The following is a 20,255-nucleotide window of genomic DNA, read 5'->3' as shown; positions in this document are numbered from 1 at the left end:
AATAGTAACAGCTTCCAGTTATTGAAAGCCTGCTGCGGACAAAACACACAACATTTTACATAGCCCTTTAAAGTAACCCTACTTGTTATCCTCATTTTATAGATGAAGAAATTGAAGCTAGAAAGATATCCAGGCACATGAGAGGTTTGCAAGAATCAATAATAGCTAGCATTTTTGGGCTCTTACTATGAATAAGTACTTCAAATGTGTTAGCTCATTTGGTCCTTCCAACAACCTCATTTTACAGATGAGCAACAAGAGTTTAAGTAAATTGTATGTTCAAGATGGATTAATGGAGTCAAAAAGATTGTGAGAAATGAGAATTAGTGACTGAAGTATAACTGAGTCTGTTGGTCTGGACACTGTTGAAAGCAAGGATAGTTCTCAGAGAGCTTATGGTACTTGCCCAGGTCACATAAGGACAGACTGGGATTTGAACCCAATGCCAAAACTTCGCCTTTTATCCACTTGATATAACATCAGCTGAACTAACACATTTTTTAGCAAGTTTATCAAGGTGAATGGAGTTGCAGTTTGGCTGCCCTCAAGGACTCTATTTGCTTGCCACACCCTCCTACTTGGTTCTGTGCTGCCACCTGGAACAATGAGAGAGGACTCATCCCATTTGCCCATCCCTGCATGACTGCGCTGCCCATAGGCTGATGAAGCCCATCCTGGGATGATGACAATGGACTGCCATAAGCCTATACATGTAGTTGGTATCCCTCCCTTCCACTGGTGTCTGGGAGCTAAACAGTCTGCACCATCCTCAGGCTCCTCCTCCAGCACGCTAGAAACAAAACAGTCCCTGGTTAGGCCGGGCGCGGTGGCTCATGCCTGTAATCCCAGGACTTTAGGAGGCCGAGACGGGCGGATCACGAGGTCAGGAGATTGAGACCATCCTGGCTAACACGGTGAAACCCCGTCTCTACTAAAAATACAAAATATTAGCTGGGCATGGTGGCGGGCGCCTGTAGTCCCAGCTACTCGGGAGGATGAGGCAGGAGAATGGCGTGAACCCGGGAGGCGGAGGTTGCAGTGAGCCAAGATCGTGCCACTGCACTCCAGCCTGGGGGACAGAGCGAGACTCCGTCTCAAAAAAAAAAAAAAAAAGAAAAGAAAAGAAACAAAACAATCCCTGGCTCTTCTTAAAAGCATCTAACAGGCCCTGAGACACAAGACTTTGTCAAATTTGGGGTTATAATATTTAGCTCCGCACTCCAAGCCATGTTGTGGGTGCTGGGCCTTCTCACAAACCTCAGGCTGGGTCCACTCAGCCGGTGCTGGTCCTCCCCTGAAACACCAGATTATTTCCATGGTGATTTTTAGCTCTGGTCTCCAGGCAGTTCTGCAGTTGCAGAACAAACCACAGCTGTCGGTTTATGTCTTGAAGGCTGCATGAGCTTCTTTCCCTGAGAGAGGAGAAGGATTCTTTCTGAGCTGATGCCAGGAGACCTGCCTCCACAGCTTGGGGGGGCATCCCCCATAGCCTTATAATGGCTTTCAAGAACCATTTGGCCTTTAACATCTCTTAGCAGCCTGTTTGGTTTATCCCACTCACACTCCTTGCCCATCCATCAGTTCACCATCTTCCCTCTCACTATGAGGAGAGAAGTTATATCTGTTCATAAAACCCAAAAATTCCTGGAACAAGGGGAGTATATGAAATTCTCTTTGAAATGCTTGCTCTCCTTATTTTTCTGCCTCCTTCTTCCTCCTCCTGCAGGAAGGAGCCCCCAAAGAATCAAGAACACACACTTTCAAGGCTGGAAGAGCCTGAGAGGTACCTCTTGTAGTAATGGGACATCTGCTAATAATGGCAGCAAACGCATGGTGCTCACTCTGTGCCACCCACTGTTCTTGGTGCTTTATAAAGATCATTTTCATCTCCACAGCAGCAAACCCCAAAAAGTGGGCCCTACTGCTACCATTCTGAGGAAACCAAGGCACCCAGAAGCTAAGCAACTTTCCCAGGGTCATCTCCGCAGCTAGGAAGTGGTGGAGCCTCAGTGTCCACAACCTGAGTTACCACGCAAGACTGCCACCTGGCAGAGAATGTTCTGTGAGATCAAAGAGAGGAACTTGAGTGCCCTGGTCACCATTTAACTAGCAGAGATGGAAGCTCTCACATCTCCTTACTTTAAGTAATATGCAAGGAGTGTGATCTTAAAGAGCTAGAGGTTAAATACAAATTTCTTTCATTGAAGGAGGCCCTGCTCCATGCCAGGCACTGTGCCAAGCCTTTTATCAAACTTATTTCTCCCAAAAGCTCTGAAGTGGACACTGTTGGGAAACCCAAACTTGAAAGTAGTTCAGTAGATGTCTCATGCTATACTTTAGAATAGTTGTTTAAAGATAGCTATAATTTGCAAAGATGATCATAAATATAACATTTACACTAATTACATTGTGTCTTTTTGGAAGATGGCTATAAAACAGTCACTGTCTATTGGGTGCCTATTATTATTCTTTGATTCTCTCAATTGGCCTAAAGGGTAATTATGGTTACCCTTACCTTCCACATGAGGAAACCGATACCTATAAATATTGAGTGAATTACCCAAGGAAACTTAGGAAGCAACAGAGTGAACATTCAAATCTTAATATGTCTGATTCTGAAGTCTAAGTTCTTTTGACCATCTTACTACAAGGATACACACACCACACGCACACACACGTGCACATGTGTGTGCATAACACACACTTGTGTTGTTTCCAATTCTCACAGTCTATGAATTGAGACAGAGAAAGGAGCCAGGCATGGCTGGCAGGCATAGCCATGCTCTGTTCTTGGAGCAGACAGGACTGACTTTGGTAGGCTATTAAACTGCCCCCACAGGAATTCCAAACCCAGGGCTGTCTGTCCCAAACTCCTTTCCTATCTCAGCTGGCAAATAGCCGGTCTCCCGGCAATAAGCCCAAGTAATAGTTTAGGATTTTTTTTTTTTTTTTTTTTTTTGCCTCACTGAATTCACTGAGGCAAAATTTCTTTTCACAGCCACCAGTCCCTGCCTAGGACCCCTGGGTTTACCCAAATGCATGACCACAAAGGAAGTGGAGAGGATATGAGGACATTTTGCACCTGTTTGTGAGCAGTCTAGAACGAGTCTGAGGGCAGAGCAGAAATTCTCAGCCCCACCAGGGGAGCAGGGGAGAGAATGAAGGGAGTGAAAGACCTCAGCAAAGACTATGCATGTGCTGGGGAAGCAGTCATCTCCCTAAAACCTTACAGGGAAGCTGGTTCCATTTTGGACATGTTATTTGAACAGCCCTGAACTCAGACTATAAAAATTCATATAAAGTTCATTATTTTATTTGTTTTAAGGATGGTTCTCAGAATGCTGCCATGCATTTAGGGACTTCTTTCTAAAGTCCGTAGGAATTTATCTTTCAAATAAGTGTTAGATGGGTGTTAAATTTTCTCTTTAAAACTAATATGATATTTGAGGTAACAGTATTGAACCATGTCGGATTCCTGGTTTTGCTCATTGTGGATGATTATGTAAGATATTTTCATGACGGGGAGCTAGGTAAAGGGAACATAGGAACTCTCTGTACTATTTTGGCAATTTCTTGTCAGTCTTAAACGATTTCAAAATAAAAAATAGTAAAGTGGTAATTGAAAGAAAAAAATTACTAGAAAGAGTGCTGCTTTCCCCAAAAAACCTTGTATGTAACTTCCCTAATGTTGATAATTCTGTTGCAGAGTAAACATTTTACTTTGGCTACGAGGAATCTCAGAGTCAAATTTAAATTCATTCTAGAAATACCTAGGCCCTTATAACCTATATATTTATGTTCTTTCTCCAAATGCTGACTTTCTACATTTACTTATATTCCTCAGCTCCTGACTTTTCCTCCTTATTTTTATTTTACCGTCATTTTAAATATTTGTATTGTGTGTATTTTTTGTGAGTGGCTTCAAATCATTTATGGAAATAAATAGCTTATAAATTTATAAACCAACAAAATAATTAGCTCATTTATGAGATGTTTATGTGTTTTTAAAAATTATTTAGGAATTCTGTTTACCATTACCTGGACTCAATTCTCCCTCTCTACACAGAGTTTTGCCCTGAGAGTCACACAGAGGTTTCCTGTGCATTGAGTTTTCTGCCTTTCTTAGGACTGGTACCAAGGTAGTGAGCAGTGTGAGATGACACTTCTTAGAAGGTGTTTCCCTCAGACAGGGCAAGTCTCAGCCTGGTTGTCACTCTGCCTGCAGTTCCACCTCACAGATGACTTTAGGTGTCTGAAGTTTGGGGTCCTTGAGATGGCTTCTATTCAAATGTCCCTCTGAGGAGAAACATGGTTTGAGCAGCAGCTGCAACTCAGAAAGAGGCGCTTCAGAAACACATGTTAAGAAAGTGCCTTTTGTAAGCAAGTGTGAGCTATACACTGCTCCATATATCAGGTTGTTATAATTCACTCCAACATGGACCCACTGACTCTCAACAGACCCAAAGCAAAGCAAACACCAAGCACTCTATTCACAGACAGCCCCTCAGCAGAGGGAAATGCAAACACCCCCGCTATCCAGCCATAAGCCAGCAAACTGGAAAGGGTGTGAGAGTTTTGAAGGTGGAATATTCAGCACTGCCACTTGCCAGGAATGTGAACTTTGATGTCATCCCTTCCCTTGCAGCCTCCGTTTCCTTGTCTGTAAAATGGGAATAAGATAGCCCAACCCACAGATTATCAGATGAATGTGCAGTGATATATTAAAGGCCTCGCATGGTGTCTGGCATGTTGTTGGCACTCACAAACATTCCATCCTTGTTTTTTCTTCCATAAAAATAATAAGAGCTTAAATGTCTTCTTTTAGAAGTGTCTGTTCATGTTCTTCACCCTCTTTTTAATGGGGTTGTTTGTCTTTTTTCTTGTAAATTTGCATAAGTTCCTTGTAGATTCTGGACATTAGACCTTTGTCAGATGGATAGATTGCAAAAATTTTCTCCCATTTTGTAGTTTGTCTGTTCACTCTGATGATATTTCTTTTGCTGTGCAGAAGTGCACATGTATGTTAGTTGCAGCACTATTCACAATAGCGAAGTCATGGAATCAACCCAAATGCCCATCAATGATAGACTAGATAAAGAAAATGTGGTACATATGTACCATGGAGCACTATGCAGTCATAAAAAGGAATGAGGTCCTGTCCTTTCCAGGGACATGGATGGAGCTGGAAAACATTATCCTCGCAAACGGACACAGGAACAGAAAACCAAACACCGCATGTTCTCACTTGTAAGTGGGAGCTGAACAATGAGAACACATGGACACAGGGAGGGGAACAACCCACACTGGGGCCTGTTGTGGGGGCGTGGCAAGGGAGAGCATCAGGATAAATAACTAATGTGTGTGGGGCTGAATACCTAGGTAATGGGTTGATGGTTGCAGCAAACCACTATGGCACATGTTTACCTACGTAACAAACCTGCATGTCCTGCACATGTATCCTGGAACTTAAAATAAAATAAAAATTTTAAAAAATAGTAAGTGCTAACGTTTAAAAATTGTGTGCCAGGTGCTATGCTAGGTTGTAGGAACATAAAAATAAAGAAAATAGTGTCCCTGCCCTTGAATGGATGACAGAGATTACTGGACACTTAACTGTGTGCATCATCTTATCTAAGCCTCGCCACAGCCTCGGAGCATTCTATCTTCCCAGAAGGCCAGGAGGGGTGTCCCTAGGTCATTTAGTTGTGCCCGAAATGTAGGCCTCACGCCCAAGTCAAAGACTAGAGCAGAGGTTCTCAAAGTGTGGTCCACAGAAAACAGCAGCATCGGCATCACCTGGGAGCTTGTTAGAAATGCAAATTCTTTGGCCCCACTCCATCTCCAGAAACTCTGGGGGTGGGCCCTGCAGTAGTATTTTAAAAATCCCACCAGTGATTCTGATGCATGCTCAAGTGTGAGAGCTGTGAGGTTGATAATATTGTCATTCATTCTCATTTTACAGATGAGGACAGTCATTTGCTGAGAACGACGGCAACGCTTCTCAATTGCAATGAGAGGGACTTTGGAATAAATGATAAAGGAGCTCTTGAGATCTGAGAATTGGGAGATAGTAGACAGCACCACTATGAGGCGTAACAGGTTCTTTTTATATGGGAATTTTAAGAGATCCCACAGGACAGCCATATAATGGGAGCAGCCCCAGCCAGAGCAAAGGAAGTGAGTTAGAGGGTGTGGAGTGTTTCTTGTGGCTTTCTCTTCCCTGCAGGTGTCTGCAGCAGCACCCTCAGGACAGCCTGCCCACAGCCAGCATCATCCTCTGTTTCCATGATGAGGCCTGGTCCACCCTCCTGAGGACTGTACACAGCATCCTCAACACAGTGCCCAGGGCCTTCCTGAAGGAGATTATCCTCGTGGACGACCTCAGCCAGCAAGGTAGCCACGGCTTTCCTCCAGGCTCGTCTGGGTGAGCCTTACCCTCTGGCGGGTGGAGTTCTCAAGCAAAAGATTGAAGTTTGAAACTATTTTAGGCAAGATTCCCCAACTACAGGCCTCTAGATGAGGATTAATGGGCAAGTAACTTACGAACGAAGAGCCACCAGGGGAAACCAGTAAGGCAGTGGGGGCCGCAAGACAGAGAAGGAGGAGCCCTGCAGGGGAAACAGCCCTGGGGAGGGTCTTGAGGGGCGTCGCCTCAGCCTGATCCTGTGGGGATCTCTCTCCCAGGTGCCACCCACTCCAACAATCCTCTCTCCAAGACACTGAAGAATCACACAAGGCGGCCCTGTTGGGAGTGCTCATGCCTCCTAGACCCTGGTGCAGCACCGTACACATACGCACATATGTGTATCGGTCCTTAACTCATCATGGCTTAGACAGACCCACTCACTTTCCAGAGGAGGAAACTGGGGCCCAGAGAAGAGAGCAGACTGGAGTGGAGTCAGCCAAAAGCGGCAGAGTCAGGCCCAGAGCCCAGACTTGCAGAACCTGCCTGTATGCTTCCTTTCACAGGAACCTGGCTACTAGGGACAGCCCTAAAAGAAGATGGAGACAGAGAAGCTCCCACTTGACTCCTAGGTCAGTGGCTCTCACACTTGAGCATGCATCAGTATCACCTGGTGGGATTTTAAAAATACTACTGCAGGGCCCACCCCCAGAGTTTCTGGAGATGGAGTGGGGCCAAAAAATTTGCATTTCTAACAAGCTCCCAGGTGATGCTGATGCTGCTGTTTTCTGTGGACCACACTTTGAGAACCTCTGCTCTAGTCTTTGGCTTGGGCCTGAGGCCTACATTTCTAGCACAACTAAATGACCTAGGGACACCCCTCCTGGCCTTCTGGGAAGATCAGAACGCTCCGAGGGAAGCCGAGCATTCGCGTTTTTCTAAGGGGAATAATGGAGAAGGGCTAGGGTAGCCAGGTGCCTCTGTTAGTTCTTTCTACGGTCCTTACTCCAGGGATGGGCCTAGCTTGGCCATAGCAGTGAGTCAGATTAGCCAGAGGCTCTGGGAACACCTGGGGTTCCTGGGTGCAGATGGCTGCATATTAGGCAGGACTAATGAACAGATGCAGGACAGGGCTGGGTTGGCGGGTAAAGTGCCCAGAGACTCTCCAAACCCTCAAGTGGGGCGGGATCTGCCCAAGAGCACACCTGTGGTAAGGCCCCCACCATCTGATGAGCTGTGCTATGTCTGTTAACCTCGGGAGTATGGAAAGTGGAGGAGCTGGGCCCCAGAGAAATGGGCTACCCCAGAGCTGGCAGCCCCAACAGAGGGGATCTGGATCCTCTGCCAAGCAATTAAGCTGCCCCCTCCTGGCTAACTCCCCTTCTGCCCCTCACCACTGGGCTGGCTCTCCATCCAGTGGCCCCATATTTCCTGTTGACATTGGGGTGCAAGGCCTTTTCCACAACCATGGGCAGCACTGGTTCCATTTCTGCAGGTCCCTCTCCTCTGTGTGCTTGCCAAGACCCAGATCCCAGACAAGCACCACCTTGCACACTGTTTTTATTTAATCCTCTTGGCCACACAGAGAGGCAGGGCTTATCAACCCTACTCTACCTATGAGGAAAACTGAGACAGAAAAAGTTTCTGCGGGTTGCCCTGAGCCACCTTGATGAGCTTCCAAGCTGATGGTCATGACAGCATCGTGTAGTGTGATGGAATCAGCTAGGTGGGTTTCAGGGTATTCATCTGGGGTGGTGATGCCCACACCAAATCATTAAATCAGAAAATGCTTGCGATGACCAGCCCAAGATGACCGTTTACAAGTGGAAGTCAGTATTCTGCTGTTTTCTGGAGGGAAGGAGTTGAGGATCATACCAGCTTTTTCCGAGCACTGTACCACTCAGACATGGGTGCTCTTACCCGCTTCAAAACCCTCTGAGAATGCCAAACAACCATTGCAGTCTGGAAGTTCTCCCTTAATCCATTCTGAAACTCTCTTGCTAGAAGTCTGTCCTAAATAATACTAACAAGGGTTAGAGGTATAGCTGAAGAGACCAGCAGTCAGCCCAAGGAGGGCTTCATAAATTAATGTTTGGTGGGAATATCAGTGAAGGACTATATTCGGCTGCATAGAACGGAAACCTGCTGCAGTGACTTAACCAATGAATAGAGATTTATTTTTCCTTATAGTATAGAAAGCTCATAGGGTGGCAATGCAGTATTGGTGTGACAGCTCCACAATGCCATTGAACACCCACCTTCATCTGCTTTCCACTTCAACATGCTTAGAGAGTAGTCTTGGCCTCATAGTCACAACAGGGCTGCTCTACCTCTGGACATCACATACATATTTCAAATGGGAAAAAGGTGAAGAAGAGATAGGCAGAGGCCAGTCCAGTTTGTGCTCTTTGGGAAAAAGAATAGTAAAATAATAGTTTTCCCAGAATCCTTTTATTCAGTTTATTTCTACCAGAGCTGCTGCCAGCAGTGACAGGAAGTCTTGGGAGATACGTGTTTTTAGCCGCCCTGAGAAACATCAAAGTTCTGTCAGTACAGTGGAAGGGGAGAATGAATGGTGAGGAAGATGTTACATTTAGCAGTCTTAAAGCCAATGAAGTCACTGAGGGGCTGCTTTTCAGACATGCAAGTTCAGAAATGTTAATAGCTTGAGTAACAGAGATTCCTCTCTAGGGAATGGACCAGGGCTGACAATCTTACCAGAAAAATAATTATAAAGTAACACATCAGTGAAGCATTTTACCAGTGAGAATTGCAACAGCCCAGTGACTGGGACTCCTTTCCTCTACTGCTCAGGACATTGTTCTCCCTGCAGAAAATCAATGGTGCTTAGAAGACAGATTCCCAGGGAAGGAGTGTACGAAGTCTGCTGGGGGCTCTCAGGTGGGGCTGCCTTGACCTTCTCCAGCCTCCCCAGAGATCCAGCTACCAAAGCAGCCAGGCTACTTGTATCCACAGTTAAGGCCACCTCTGGGCTGGGGAACTGGGGGGAAATTCTTGCTTTTTGGCTCAGTTCTGTTCAATGCACATGTACTGAGTGCCTACTGTGGGCCAGGCCCTGCACTAAGGGTTGGAGCAGAAGAGATGCATTAGGTACAACCCCTGTCCTTAGGGATATCTTAGTCCACTGGGCTGGGGGGACTCCCCATTTCCAAGACTTCATGGAGACCACTGCTTCTCTGTGAACACATTGTTCCTTCCATCTCCACTGGCTTGTTCCTCTTGGCATGTGTGTACACAGACATGCACACACACACACACACACACATGCACTCACACACACAATCAAGTTATTCTTATCTTAAACACAAAACCTAACAAGCTTCTCTCATCCTTTCCATCATCCTCTTCTTAGGCTTCTTTTTCTCCCTTCCCCTACAGAATCAACCTTCCTAAAACACTGTCTGGACTCTTGGTCTCAGTTTTTCATCTTCTGTTTTCTCTCTTGGACCCATTGTGTTGCAGACTCCCCTATCAACTGCAATGAGACCTCTTTGACCAGCACCACCAATCTCCTACGAGCTGCCAAATTTAATGGACCCTTTTGCCTTTGACTTCCTTGACCACTGTCTTAGGTCAGGTTTCCTGAAAGCAGGGCCTGAGATGGAGATTCATGTGCATGTGATTTTTTTGAGGGTGTACTCTCAGGGGAAACTTGTAGGGGAGTAAGTGATGCAGAAGAGACAGAGGGAAGAGCTGAACAAATATGTGGTTTCAGGTGAAGTCCAGCCATAGCCTGATCCCATGGGGGACTCTGGAGCACAGGCTGCACTGCGGGGTCTGTCTTGCTTTTTACCCTGCAATGGTCAGTCATTGACCATGACTGGGGCTGGGGGCAGCATCCTGCACGACTGTCTGGCACCTGCAGCAGAGACCATTTTAATACCCCAAGGCAAGTCTCCAGGGAAGGGTTCAGATTTCAGTTAGCACCCACAGCAGCTGGGGACATGCAAACCAAACCAAAACAGTTAAGGGGAGCTCAGGGAATCTGAGTAGGACACTATATTAGTCTGTTCCCACACTGCTATAAAGAACTGCCTGAGACTAGGTAATTTATAAAGAAAAGAGGTTTAATTGACTCACAGTTTCGCATGGCTGGGGAGGCCTCAGGAAACTTACAATCATGGTGGAAGGGGAAGCATGTCTTACATGGCAGCAAGTGAGAGAAAGAGAGAGAGAGGAGGAAAAACTGTCAAACACTTATATAATCATCAGATCTCATGAGAACTCACTATCACGAGAACAGCATGGGGGAAACTGCCCTCATGATCCAATCACCTCCCACCAGATCCCTCCCTCGACACATAGGGATTATGGGGATTACAACTCAAGATGAGATTTGGGTGGGGACACAGAGCCAAACCATATCAGACACCAACAGTATCTGCTACATTCTTGCTGCTGCATTTGGAGAATGTTAGCAAGTTCTCCCCTTTCCTGGTTTTCTGACACCATCCCTCTAATTTTTACTGGAGAGAATCATGGCCCACCCCAACCTAACAAAGCATCTTACATCTTAGCAACAACCACACTGTAATAATGTTTTTGGTTCTTAGGACTCAGGTGCTCACCACAGCTTCCAAGAGAGAGCTGCTGACAATTATCTTAGTCACAATCTCATCGGTTGTGGCATTTGTCATTACATTGACCACAACCCTGTTGATTCCAGGACAACTCAAGTCTGCTCTCAGCGAATATGTGGCCAGGCTGGAGGGGGTGAAGTTACTCAGGAGCAACAAGAGGCTGGGTGCCATCAGGGCCCGGATGCTGGGGGCCACCAGGGCCACCGGGGATGTGCTTGTCTTCATGGATGCCCACTGCAAGTGCCACCCAGGCTGGCTGGAGCCCCTCCTCAGCAGAATAGCTGGTGACAGGTAACTTATTCCCTGGGCTTGCAGAGCAAGACATGGGACTGGGAGAAATAGTCTACAGCATCAGCCACTCACAGAACAACCCACCTATTAATTCCTGAATCTCCATTACAGAGTGATCTATTCCCTTTGGGTTTTCAGATGTTTAAGTTTTTTAAGACTATAGAGTTAGAGTTGGAAAGGAGGTTAGAGGTCTTCCAGTCCATCTACCTTGTTTTATAGGTAAAGAAACTGAGGCCTGGAGAACAGCTTCTATGAGGTTGCAAATACTTCAAATTGTATTAAATTGCATGATAAGGGTAACACCTTACCATAGCTATCATTGCCTTTGGTGAAAATTCGGCAATTTTTTTTCTTTTTTTTTGCTTTTTTTTATTTTTGAGATGGAGTCTCACTCTGTCGCCCAGGCTGGAGTGCAGTGGTGCGATCTCGGCTCACTGCAAGCTCCGCCTCCCAGGTTCATGCCATTCTCCTGCTTCAGCCTCCTGAGTAGCTGGGACTACAGACGCCCACCACTGCGCCTGACTAATTTTTTGTATTTTTAGTAGAGAAGGGGTTTCACTGTGTTAGCCAGGATGGTCTCAATCTCCTGACCTCGTGATCTGCCCGCCTCAGCCTCCCAAAGTGCTGGGATTACAGGCGTGAGCCACCGCGCCCGGCCGAAAATTTGGCAATTTTAATTAAGCTTGTAACATAACCTGGGGAAAAAGTCTCTGAACTACACTAGGCCGTAGATTACTCACCCGTAAAAAGAAAACACTAGGTTCTGTGATCACTAAGCAGCATTCTTTGTTTCCCCAGTTTATATAAGGGGTCCCTAATTTTCTACCTAAGGCCAGTCCTTGGAAATGTGAAGTTGGAGAGGACTGCATTACATTACCCTGTAGACAAGCATCTTAACATTTTTCATGATCATTTCTCTGCTCTCCTTCCCCCATCTGACCGTCAATCTCTTTCCCACTTCCTTGCTCAAGACAAACAGTTCCTAAACATGTCTAGTCAACCATTACCCTCAATCTGAATATCCTACCCAGGAAAACTGAAACCTGGTGGCTGGCCCACCTTGGACCACCTCAGGCATACCCCTTGGAGCTCATGTAGGCATGTAGCAGAGTAGAACCACAATCAATAATTGTTTGATGGTGCCCAGCAAGATAGGACCAATGCTAGAACCAAGCCTTATGACTTCTACCCATGGTGAATGTTTATTATCACACTTGAAGTTAGGGATGATCAATCAAACATAAGAAAAAATTCCTGGACCAGACTGGAATGAATCCTGGAGACATAGGAGTTACCATCAGCCAAATGGAGACGGTTTCAAATGTTCAGATGACAGAAAGTAAATTGTTAATAGTTCAGCATTCTATTTTAACAAAGAAGAACAATCAGAACTCAAGTGACATCAAGACAGATTAATGTTGCCCAGTTTCATGAGACAGATTATCTCTTGACTCACATCTCATAAGGAAAGAAGACACATAAATTCAGCACTAGGACAAGAACTAGGACACAAAAATGCACAAGCTGGCCAGGCACAGTGGCTCATGCCTGTAATCCCAGCACTTTGGGAGGCTGAGGCAGACGGATCACCTGAGGTCAGGAGTTCGAGACCAGCCTGGCCAACATGGTGAAACCCCATCTCTACTAAAAATACAAAAATTAACTGGGTGTGGTAGCGTGTGCCTGTAATCCCAGCTACTCGAGAGGCTGAGGTGGGAGAATCACTTGAACCTGGGAGGCAGAGGTTACAGTGAGCCAAGTTCGTGCCACTGCACTCCAGCCTGGGCAACAGAGCAAGACTCCATCCTGAAAAAAAAGAGAAAAGAAAATGCACAAGCCCTCCAAAGCTTCCATTCTTGATTCAGTTTCATGCAAAGGACCATCTTGAAATCACAGTGATGTCTATCATTGGAGTCAGACTCTCAAGTTGATCTTGCCCATTTCCCATGTAATTCCCATTCTGGTATCACAGACAGGTGGCTTTCAGAGGGACCGTGAAGATCATCTTGTCTTACCTCATGATTTCACTATGGAGAACCCTGAGTTCCAGGAAAGTAAAAAAGACCCCTCAGGGTCACACAGCCACTTGACAGCTGGGCTGTTTTCTATGCTTCTTTTATGCAGACATTTAGAAATGCAGTAATTAACATCATTAAACTTTATGTATGTATAACCCTTGCAGACTTCTTTCATATGACTTCTTTAATGACCCCTATGAGATGCCTCAGGCAGGTATTTTAGCTTCTGTTTTATAGGGGGAGAAATTGAGGCTCAGAGAGGTGACATGATATGTAAGGGCAGATAATTCGTAGCTGAGTCAGGTTTTCTGACTCTGGGTCCAGTGCTCTTTTTATTGTGTACACTTTCTCTTTAAGAGTCGGAGAAGCTGGTCAGGGAGAAACATTAGTCATCCCTAACCCCACAACTGGTTATGAGACATGTGTTCCCTGCTGCTGTGAGTCCCTCGTATCTGCTTCTCACATCGGGGCCCCATTTCGCAGAGCTAGGTGAAGGTAGAAAGACATGGCAGTACCTCAGTGTCCTAGGCTAGAAAGAAAATGGAGCTCCCTGGGAAGCCCTTTGTGATTAAGAGATATTCTAGTTTCCTGTGTCCTTCCCTTCCCTTTTCCCCTCCTGTCTGTCTCTGTCTGCCTCTCTACCTCTCTCACAGTCTTTGTCTCTCTCTGTCTCTTGGTCACTCATTCTGTCCCTCTCTCTCACACACATACACACACACACACACACACACACACACTGGGCCTCTGATCCTGGTGTGTTACTGGCTTGCCTTCCTCTTTGGGTTCCATCTCTTCTGCATGATGTGACCACATTTTCATCATCTCCACACCTTATTTATGGCTTCTTGTCCACTGTGTTTTCTCTGGGCCCCAGTGTCCAGATTTTAGGCCCTGACAGGTGAGGATCTGGAAGAAAAGCCACCTCTCTGGTATCCGAGTCCCACTCTCTCCACTCCACATGGCAACGCTCTATGAGCTGTGGCAGGGAGAGCAGCCTCATTCAGTGTGCTTTACTCCCCCAGGGACGTCGCCCACATGCCTCATGCAAAGCCAAGCTGTGGAAGGCATTTGGTGCAGCTCCTCACATGGAGAGGAAAGGGGGCCCAGCTGTCTCCAAGTCTTGTGTCAGGAGACGTTCTGTCACCAGATGAGGACACAGTGCCCAAAAGACAGAAAAGGGTCTTTAAGAGCTCTTATTAAAAAAAAAAATAATAAAAGGTGGGGTGGGAGTAGTGAGTGAACAGTGCAATAAGCCACAAATCAGCTCTTTCAAAGAGTCGTAGCCTCCTTCACACCCTGGCCAAGGAATTGAGAGCCTGCTGACCAGCCTTTGTTCCCTGTCCCTGCCTAGCATGTTCCCACTAGCCATGTGGCAACTTTATTTGAATTGGTAGAAATCCCTTCCTCATGACCATTCCTCCTGACTCCCATTCCTCAGAAAATTGGTCATAACATACTGATTTTATTAGAATAAGACATCTTAATGCCAACTGTCAGCAAGTTGTCAAAATAAAAATGCAAATTTACGGTAATGATGATATTAGAGGTGTTCTCTTGGGCTGCACAGTGCGCAACTCCTGTAACTGTTCATAGCAACCCTACACAGAGTCTCCCTATGGGCAAGTGATTTTAGGGCAGCCCTGGGAGGTGCTGATTGATGGCCAGTTTCTACACAAAGTAACAACGATGGGAATCAAGACTAGCTGTTGTATCCAGCTCCCAGCTGCCTTGCGTTGACTGCCAGCTCTCAAACCCAAGCCAAGCAGTGGAAGCCATACCCCTGGAAGGATGAAGGGTTCTAAGGGGAAAGGGACAGTCTTGAAAGGGGCTGAAAGATATCATCTCAAGAAGCTGACCAAGTTATCTCTTACTTGAAGATGGGTCTGGTCCCTATCTGCGAGACATCCACTCCTTCAGGATCAGCCAGGGGTGCTATGGGGAGAAGCAATGTGGGGCAGGGAGAAGAACACCTCCCACTCTGCCCTTTGAAGGGTTACATGATGGAAAGCAGTGTAAGAATCCCTTGTGCTTGTGCATGTGAGTCACTGTGTGTGTGTAAGCATGTGAGAGTCTGAGTGTGAGGGAGAGAGAGCGGGGGAGCGAGCATGTGCGTGTGTGTGTGCGCGCGCATGTGCGCGTCAAGGAGCAGCAGGAGGTCAGGATGCCTCCTGGCCCCCCATAGGGAGCAGGCTTCTTTGGCTCAGATGCCCCAAGGAAACTCTCCAGCAACCATCGTACTTCATACCCTTCAGCATGATACAACCTCGTATCTGCCCCTGGAAGAGCCGGTGCCAGTCCTGCGGTCACACCTGAGCAGTAAGAGCTCTGGGAAGGGAGAACTCAGAGCCTTCTGCTTCTGGTATAAGAGACTTTCCACAAACACCAAGAATACGCATGAACTTTCAAAATGGCTCGTGTATCATGGACCTCGAGGAACATCCAGGCTCAGGAGAATTAAGAAGGAATGAGATAAACGAGGGCTTATTCTTTATTGTAAAAGGTTACGGGAAGCTTGAAACTACAGTTAGCTCTTGAATATCTGGACAGTAATGTATCCGTTGATCTCACATATTTCAGTGAACCAGTCTTTGTTGGCAGCTTGACTCCTTCTGTTTGCCTTTTGAAACATAAGCACTTGATCTCCTGGAACTTAGAAAGGCTTAACATAGGATCAACCTTGTACCTGCCTGAGGGTTAAAACTCAATTCACAGGTGAGGGACTGATGAAGTAAGCAGACACTTCCAGCTCCTTCCAAGTCAAACGAGGTCGCCTCGCTCTTTTGCTTTATGTGAATTCCAAGAACACCAGACACATCTGTAGGTACAAAACCACAAAGCTAAATAGAAGACTGTGGGTTTTTTATTTGAATTAATCAGCCTTTTTGAGTCAGGAGATGACAGTTAGTACTTTAGTCCTGCTTAGGCAGCCACTGTGGTCCATGGGAATAAAGACCAAAATAGAAAACACTCCTCACTTCATTCATTGACATTTTATTCTTTATCTCTATCCAAAATGTACTCAGGGAAGCTCATGATTAATCACTGTTGTACACAGTTAAAATAGAGGAAAAAGAAGATTTCAGAAAGGAAAAGAGGGTATTGGGAATCAGGGGTAATACAGTTATTAGAAGTGAGTTTTACATGTGACTCTGAGCTCCCAGAAAGACAAAACAAAAAAAAGAAACATAATGAATTTTAGCATTCTCATTTTCTAATAAAAAGCAATGTACTCCTTTGTTAAGAAGTACACAGCACAGGCTGGGTGCAGCGGCTCATACCTGTAATCCCAGCACTTTGGGAGGCCAAGGCTGGCAGATAGATCACTTTGAGCTCAGGAGTTCGAGACCAGCCTTAACAACATGGCGAAATCCCATTTCTCAACACACAGACACACACACACACTAGCCGGGCACAGTGGCTCATGCCTGTAGTCCCAGCTACTCGGGGAGCTGAGGCTGAAGAATCCTTGGGCCTGGGAAGTGGAGGTTGCATTGAGCCCAGATTGTGCCACTGCACTCCAGTCTGGGCGACAGAGTGAGACCATTTAAAAAACAAACAAAAAAAAGAGGCCGGGCGCAGTGGTTCACGTCTGTAACCCAAGCACTTTGGGAGGCTGAGGTTCATGGATCACTAGGTCAGGAGATCGAGACCATCCTGCGTAACATGGTGAAACCCCGTGTCTATTAAAAATACAAAAATTAGCCGGGCGTTGTGGCGGTCACCTGTAGTCCTAGCTACTTGGGAGGCTGAGGCAGGAGAATGGCGTGAACCTGGGAGGCGGAACTTGCAGTGAACCGAGATTGAGCCACTGCACTCCAGACTGGGCAACAGAGCAAGACTCCGTCTAAAAAAAAAAAAAAAAAAAAAAAAAAGAGATACACAGCGTAGAGGTCTAGGATGAATTGATTGCGGGAATGCTTGAATGCAAGTCCCTTTCTTGTCCTCTTATGATTGCTGAAGATGGCACAAATTTCATGCATTTCTTCCTAATTCAGCCACACAATTCCCTGGCTCTTGATTCCAAAATTCCACAAAATGCTTTGCCAATAGCCAAATTTATTCATTTGCCTGACTCATTACACAGTAAGTGGAGACTCTGGAAGGGGCTCTGGGTGCCCTCATTTCCTCTCTGGTCTAGGTTCTCAGTTTTCTTAGGTCAGTGCAGGGTACCCCAAAATAGGGGAAACCCAGAGGGATTATGTTCCCTTTGCCTTCCAGTAGAAACAATGTGAAAGAGGCAGGAAAAGCATATTAAGATCCTTGCTCTAAATATAGGCCCCACAACTCCTTACACTTATGTCAGTTACCTAAAGCCATAGATTAAAGCAGATAATGAAATCGTGGGGCCCACCCTGGCTCTCTCCAAGACAATGGAACAGAGATGGAATTTGATGGTAGTGTAAACACAATGTGGCTGGTATCTCCCCTCCCAGGAATCTCACTTCTCTTAGAGTGATATCTTCTAGCTACCCTGAAGTTCAGACCTGATTCATTCCATGGCACAGATTTAAGACGTGATTATCATGACAGGCCAGAGGGAGAAAATGTGATTGAGATATTGGCTAGGTGGATAGCAGCTCCTGGTACACCTGAGTGATTACCTACTTAGTTAAAAAGTATATGACCCATGTCAATTTCTCATCACTCCGCAGTCATATCTCCAGGCTGTGCAAAAAACAACAACAACAAAAAATTGGGCTAAAAATCACCAACAGTAGCAGGAAATAAGCAAGTAAACCAAGATTCAGGACTTTGGTTATAGATACCACATGTTCATATACGCATGCATTGACAGTAGGAATACTTCTAGGGCTTGGAAATAAATCTTGATGTCTCAAGGCAATCAAGTTTTACGCTACAAGGAGGAAGAAGAACTAGACCTGAGAGTAGGGGTCCATAAACTCTCTGACACTGTGCACAATATTTTTTACATGGACATATAAGATTTTCACTCAGGAGTGGCCCATAGTTTTCCCCTGAATCTCAAAGGGATCAAGGACCCCAAAAGAAGTTAAGAGCCACAGTCCTAGAGCATTGCAGCTGAGAAAGGCCTTTGTGGGAAGTAGTTCAACCTCCCATTCTACAAATGAGGAAACTGAGGCCCAGAGAGGTATAACAGGTATCTCAAGATTACACAGTTCATTAGTAGCAGAGCTGAGCCTAGGACCCCTCTCTGTATCTCTCAGTGCTGTCAAGAAAGGTTTTTGAAGAAAGGAAAGTACTGGCATGCTCTTTAAAGCAATGCACCCTAATTCCTTATGGAAAAACATTTTCTAGAACCGTGCTATACAATATAAATATAACATGAGCCACACATGTAATTTAAAAACTTCTGATAGTCACATTACAAAATAAAAAGAAACAGATGAAGTTAATTTTAATAATATATTTCAGTAAACCCAATATATCCAAAATATTACCATTTCAACATATAATCAATGTAAAAATTATTAAGATTTTTGCATCATTTTTTCTATACTAAGTAGTCTCAATCCAGGGTGTATTTTACACTTACTCCACACCTGATTTGGATAAACCCATTTTAGGTACGGGTGTCTGGTAGCCGCCATACTGGGCAGCCCATGTACAGGCTGTTTCCAGCCCCAGCAAGTGAATGCTTTATGTCCCTTGTTTGATTCCACAATTCTTTCCAGGAGCCGGGTGGTATCTCCGGTGATAGATGTCATTGACTGGAAGACTTTCCAGTATTACCCCTCAAAGGACCTGCAGCGTGGGGTGTTGGACTGGAAGCTGGATTTCCACTGGGAACCTTTGCCAGAGCATGTGAGGAAGGCCCTCCAGTCCCCCATAAGCCCCATCAGGTGAGTCCCCATTTCACACCTGCTTTGCCGTTGCCTCCTCAGGATGGACTCTGCAGCCTGCCTGCCTGGGGTCTAATCCTACCTCCACAGTTTCCTAGTAAATTACTTAATGTATGCCGCGGTTTCCTTATCAGTAAATTGAGAGCAATCATAGTATTTACCTTATAGGGTTGTTGTGAAGATTGAATGAATTAATATGTGAAAAGCACTTAGAGAGTGCCAGGCACCCAGATGTAGGTGCTACCACCATTATATTGTTGTATTCATAAAGTTCTGACAGGGTCTTCCAGATAGCATCAGTTAATGCCCTAGTGTGTGGCAACCTGAGATGGAATCTTGGCCCAGCTCTCTCATCAGGTATAGTGTGAGTTCCTCAGGTCCCGTTTTAGCAAATAGGAAGAATTCAATCAGGTGAATGCTAAGAACCATAGGTCTCAAATATATCCTATTGTATGGGTCGCTTCTCACATGTTTGGTTTTTGGACAACTCTTCTATTTAAGTAGAAGTACTAGATACCTTATGCATAACAAATCACCTCAAACTTGGTGTAAAACACAGCCATTTTATTAAGCTCATGAATTCTGTGGGTCATGAATTCTGAAAGGACACAGTGGGGTTGGTTGTCTGCCTCCATGGTTTCTGGGGTACATAAGGATTTTTAAAGTTTCCCAACACTATAGAGCCAATGAGAGGTGAATCCAGAATTTAAACCCAGACAGCCAGGCCCTTGAGATGACTGCTTCACTGCTATGCTACATTTTAAATACAAGGCCACAGTTCATTATTCACAACTGCAAAATCCAAAAAGCTCTAAAAACCAAGCATTTGTTTAATAATTTATTAGGCAGCAGGCCAGATGCAGTGACTCATGCCTGTAATCCTAGTACTTTGGGAGGCAGAGGTGGGCGGATCACTTGAGGCCAGGAGTTCGAGACCAACCTGGCCATCATGGCGAAACCCCATCTCTACTAAAAATACAAAAAAAATTAGCTGGGCATGGTGGCACACTCCTGTAGTCCCAGCTACTTGGGAGGCTGAGGCACAAGAATCACTGGAACCCAGGAGGCAGAGGTTGCAATGAGCTGAGACGACACTACTGCACTCTAGCCTGGGTGACAG

General features: G+C 45.6%; 1 protein-coding gene across 6 annotated transcripts in view; it reads left to right on the top strand.

The window, feature by feature from the left end:
• The window catches only part of GALNT15 (polypeptide N-acetylgalactosaminyltransferase 15), a 72,973-nt gene that overhangs the window by 15,461 nt on the left and 37,257 nt on the right, over positions 1 to 20,255 (top strand). For 5 of the 6 annotated variants that reach the window (XM_024244752.3, XM_024244751.3, XM_024244750.3 and 2 more), the window contains exons 2-4: positions 6,227 to 6,393; positions 11,091 to 11,295; positions 18,968 to 19,135. In XM_024244752.3, the coding sequence (XP_024100520.3) occupies positions 6,227 to 6,393; positions 11,091 to 11,295; positions 18,968 to 19,135 (540 nt within the window). The remainder of the gene's footprint in view (positions 1 to 6,226; positions 6,394 to 11,090; positions 11,296 to 18,967; positions 19,136 to 20,255) is intronic. The other variant, XM_063722566.1, reaches the window with a different exon arrangement.

Source organism: Pongo abelii, chromosome 2 (genome assembly GCF_028885655.2).
Source record: "Pongo abelii isolate AG06213 chromosome 2, NHGRI_mPonAbe1-v2.0_pri, whole genome shotgun sequence".
Classification (NCBI taxonomy): domain Eukaryota; kingdom Metazoa; phylum Chordata; class Mammalia; order Primates; family Hominidae; genus Pongo; species Pongo abelii.
The sequence above is the reverse complement of the archived record's forward strand: the minus strand, read 5'-3'. Positions and strand labels throughout refer to the sequence as shown.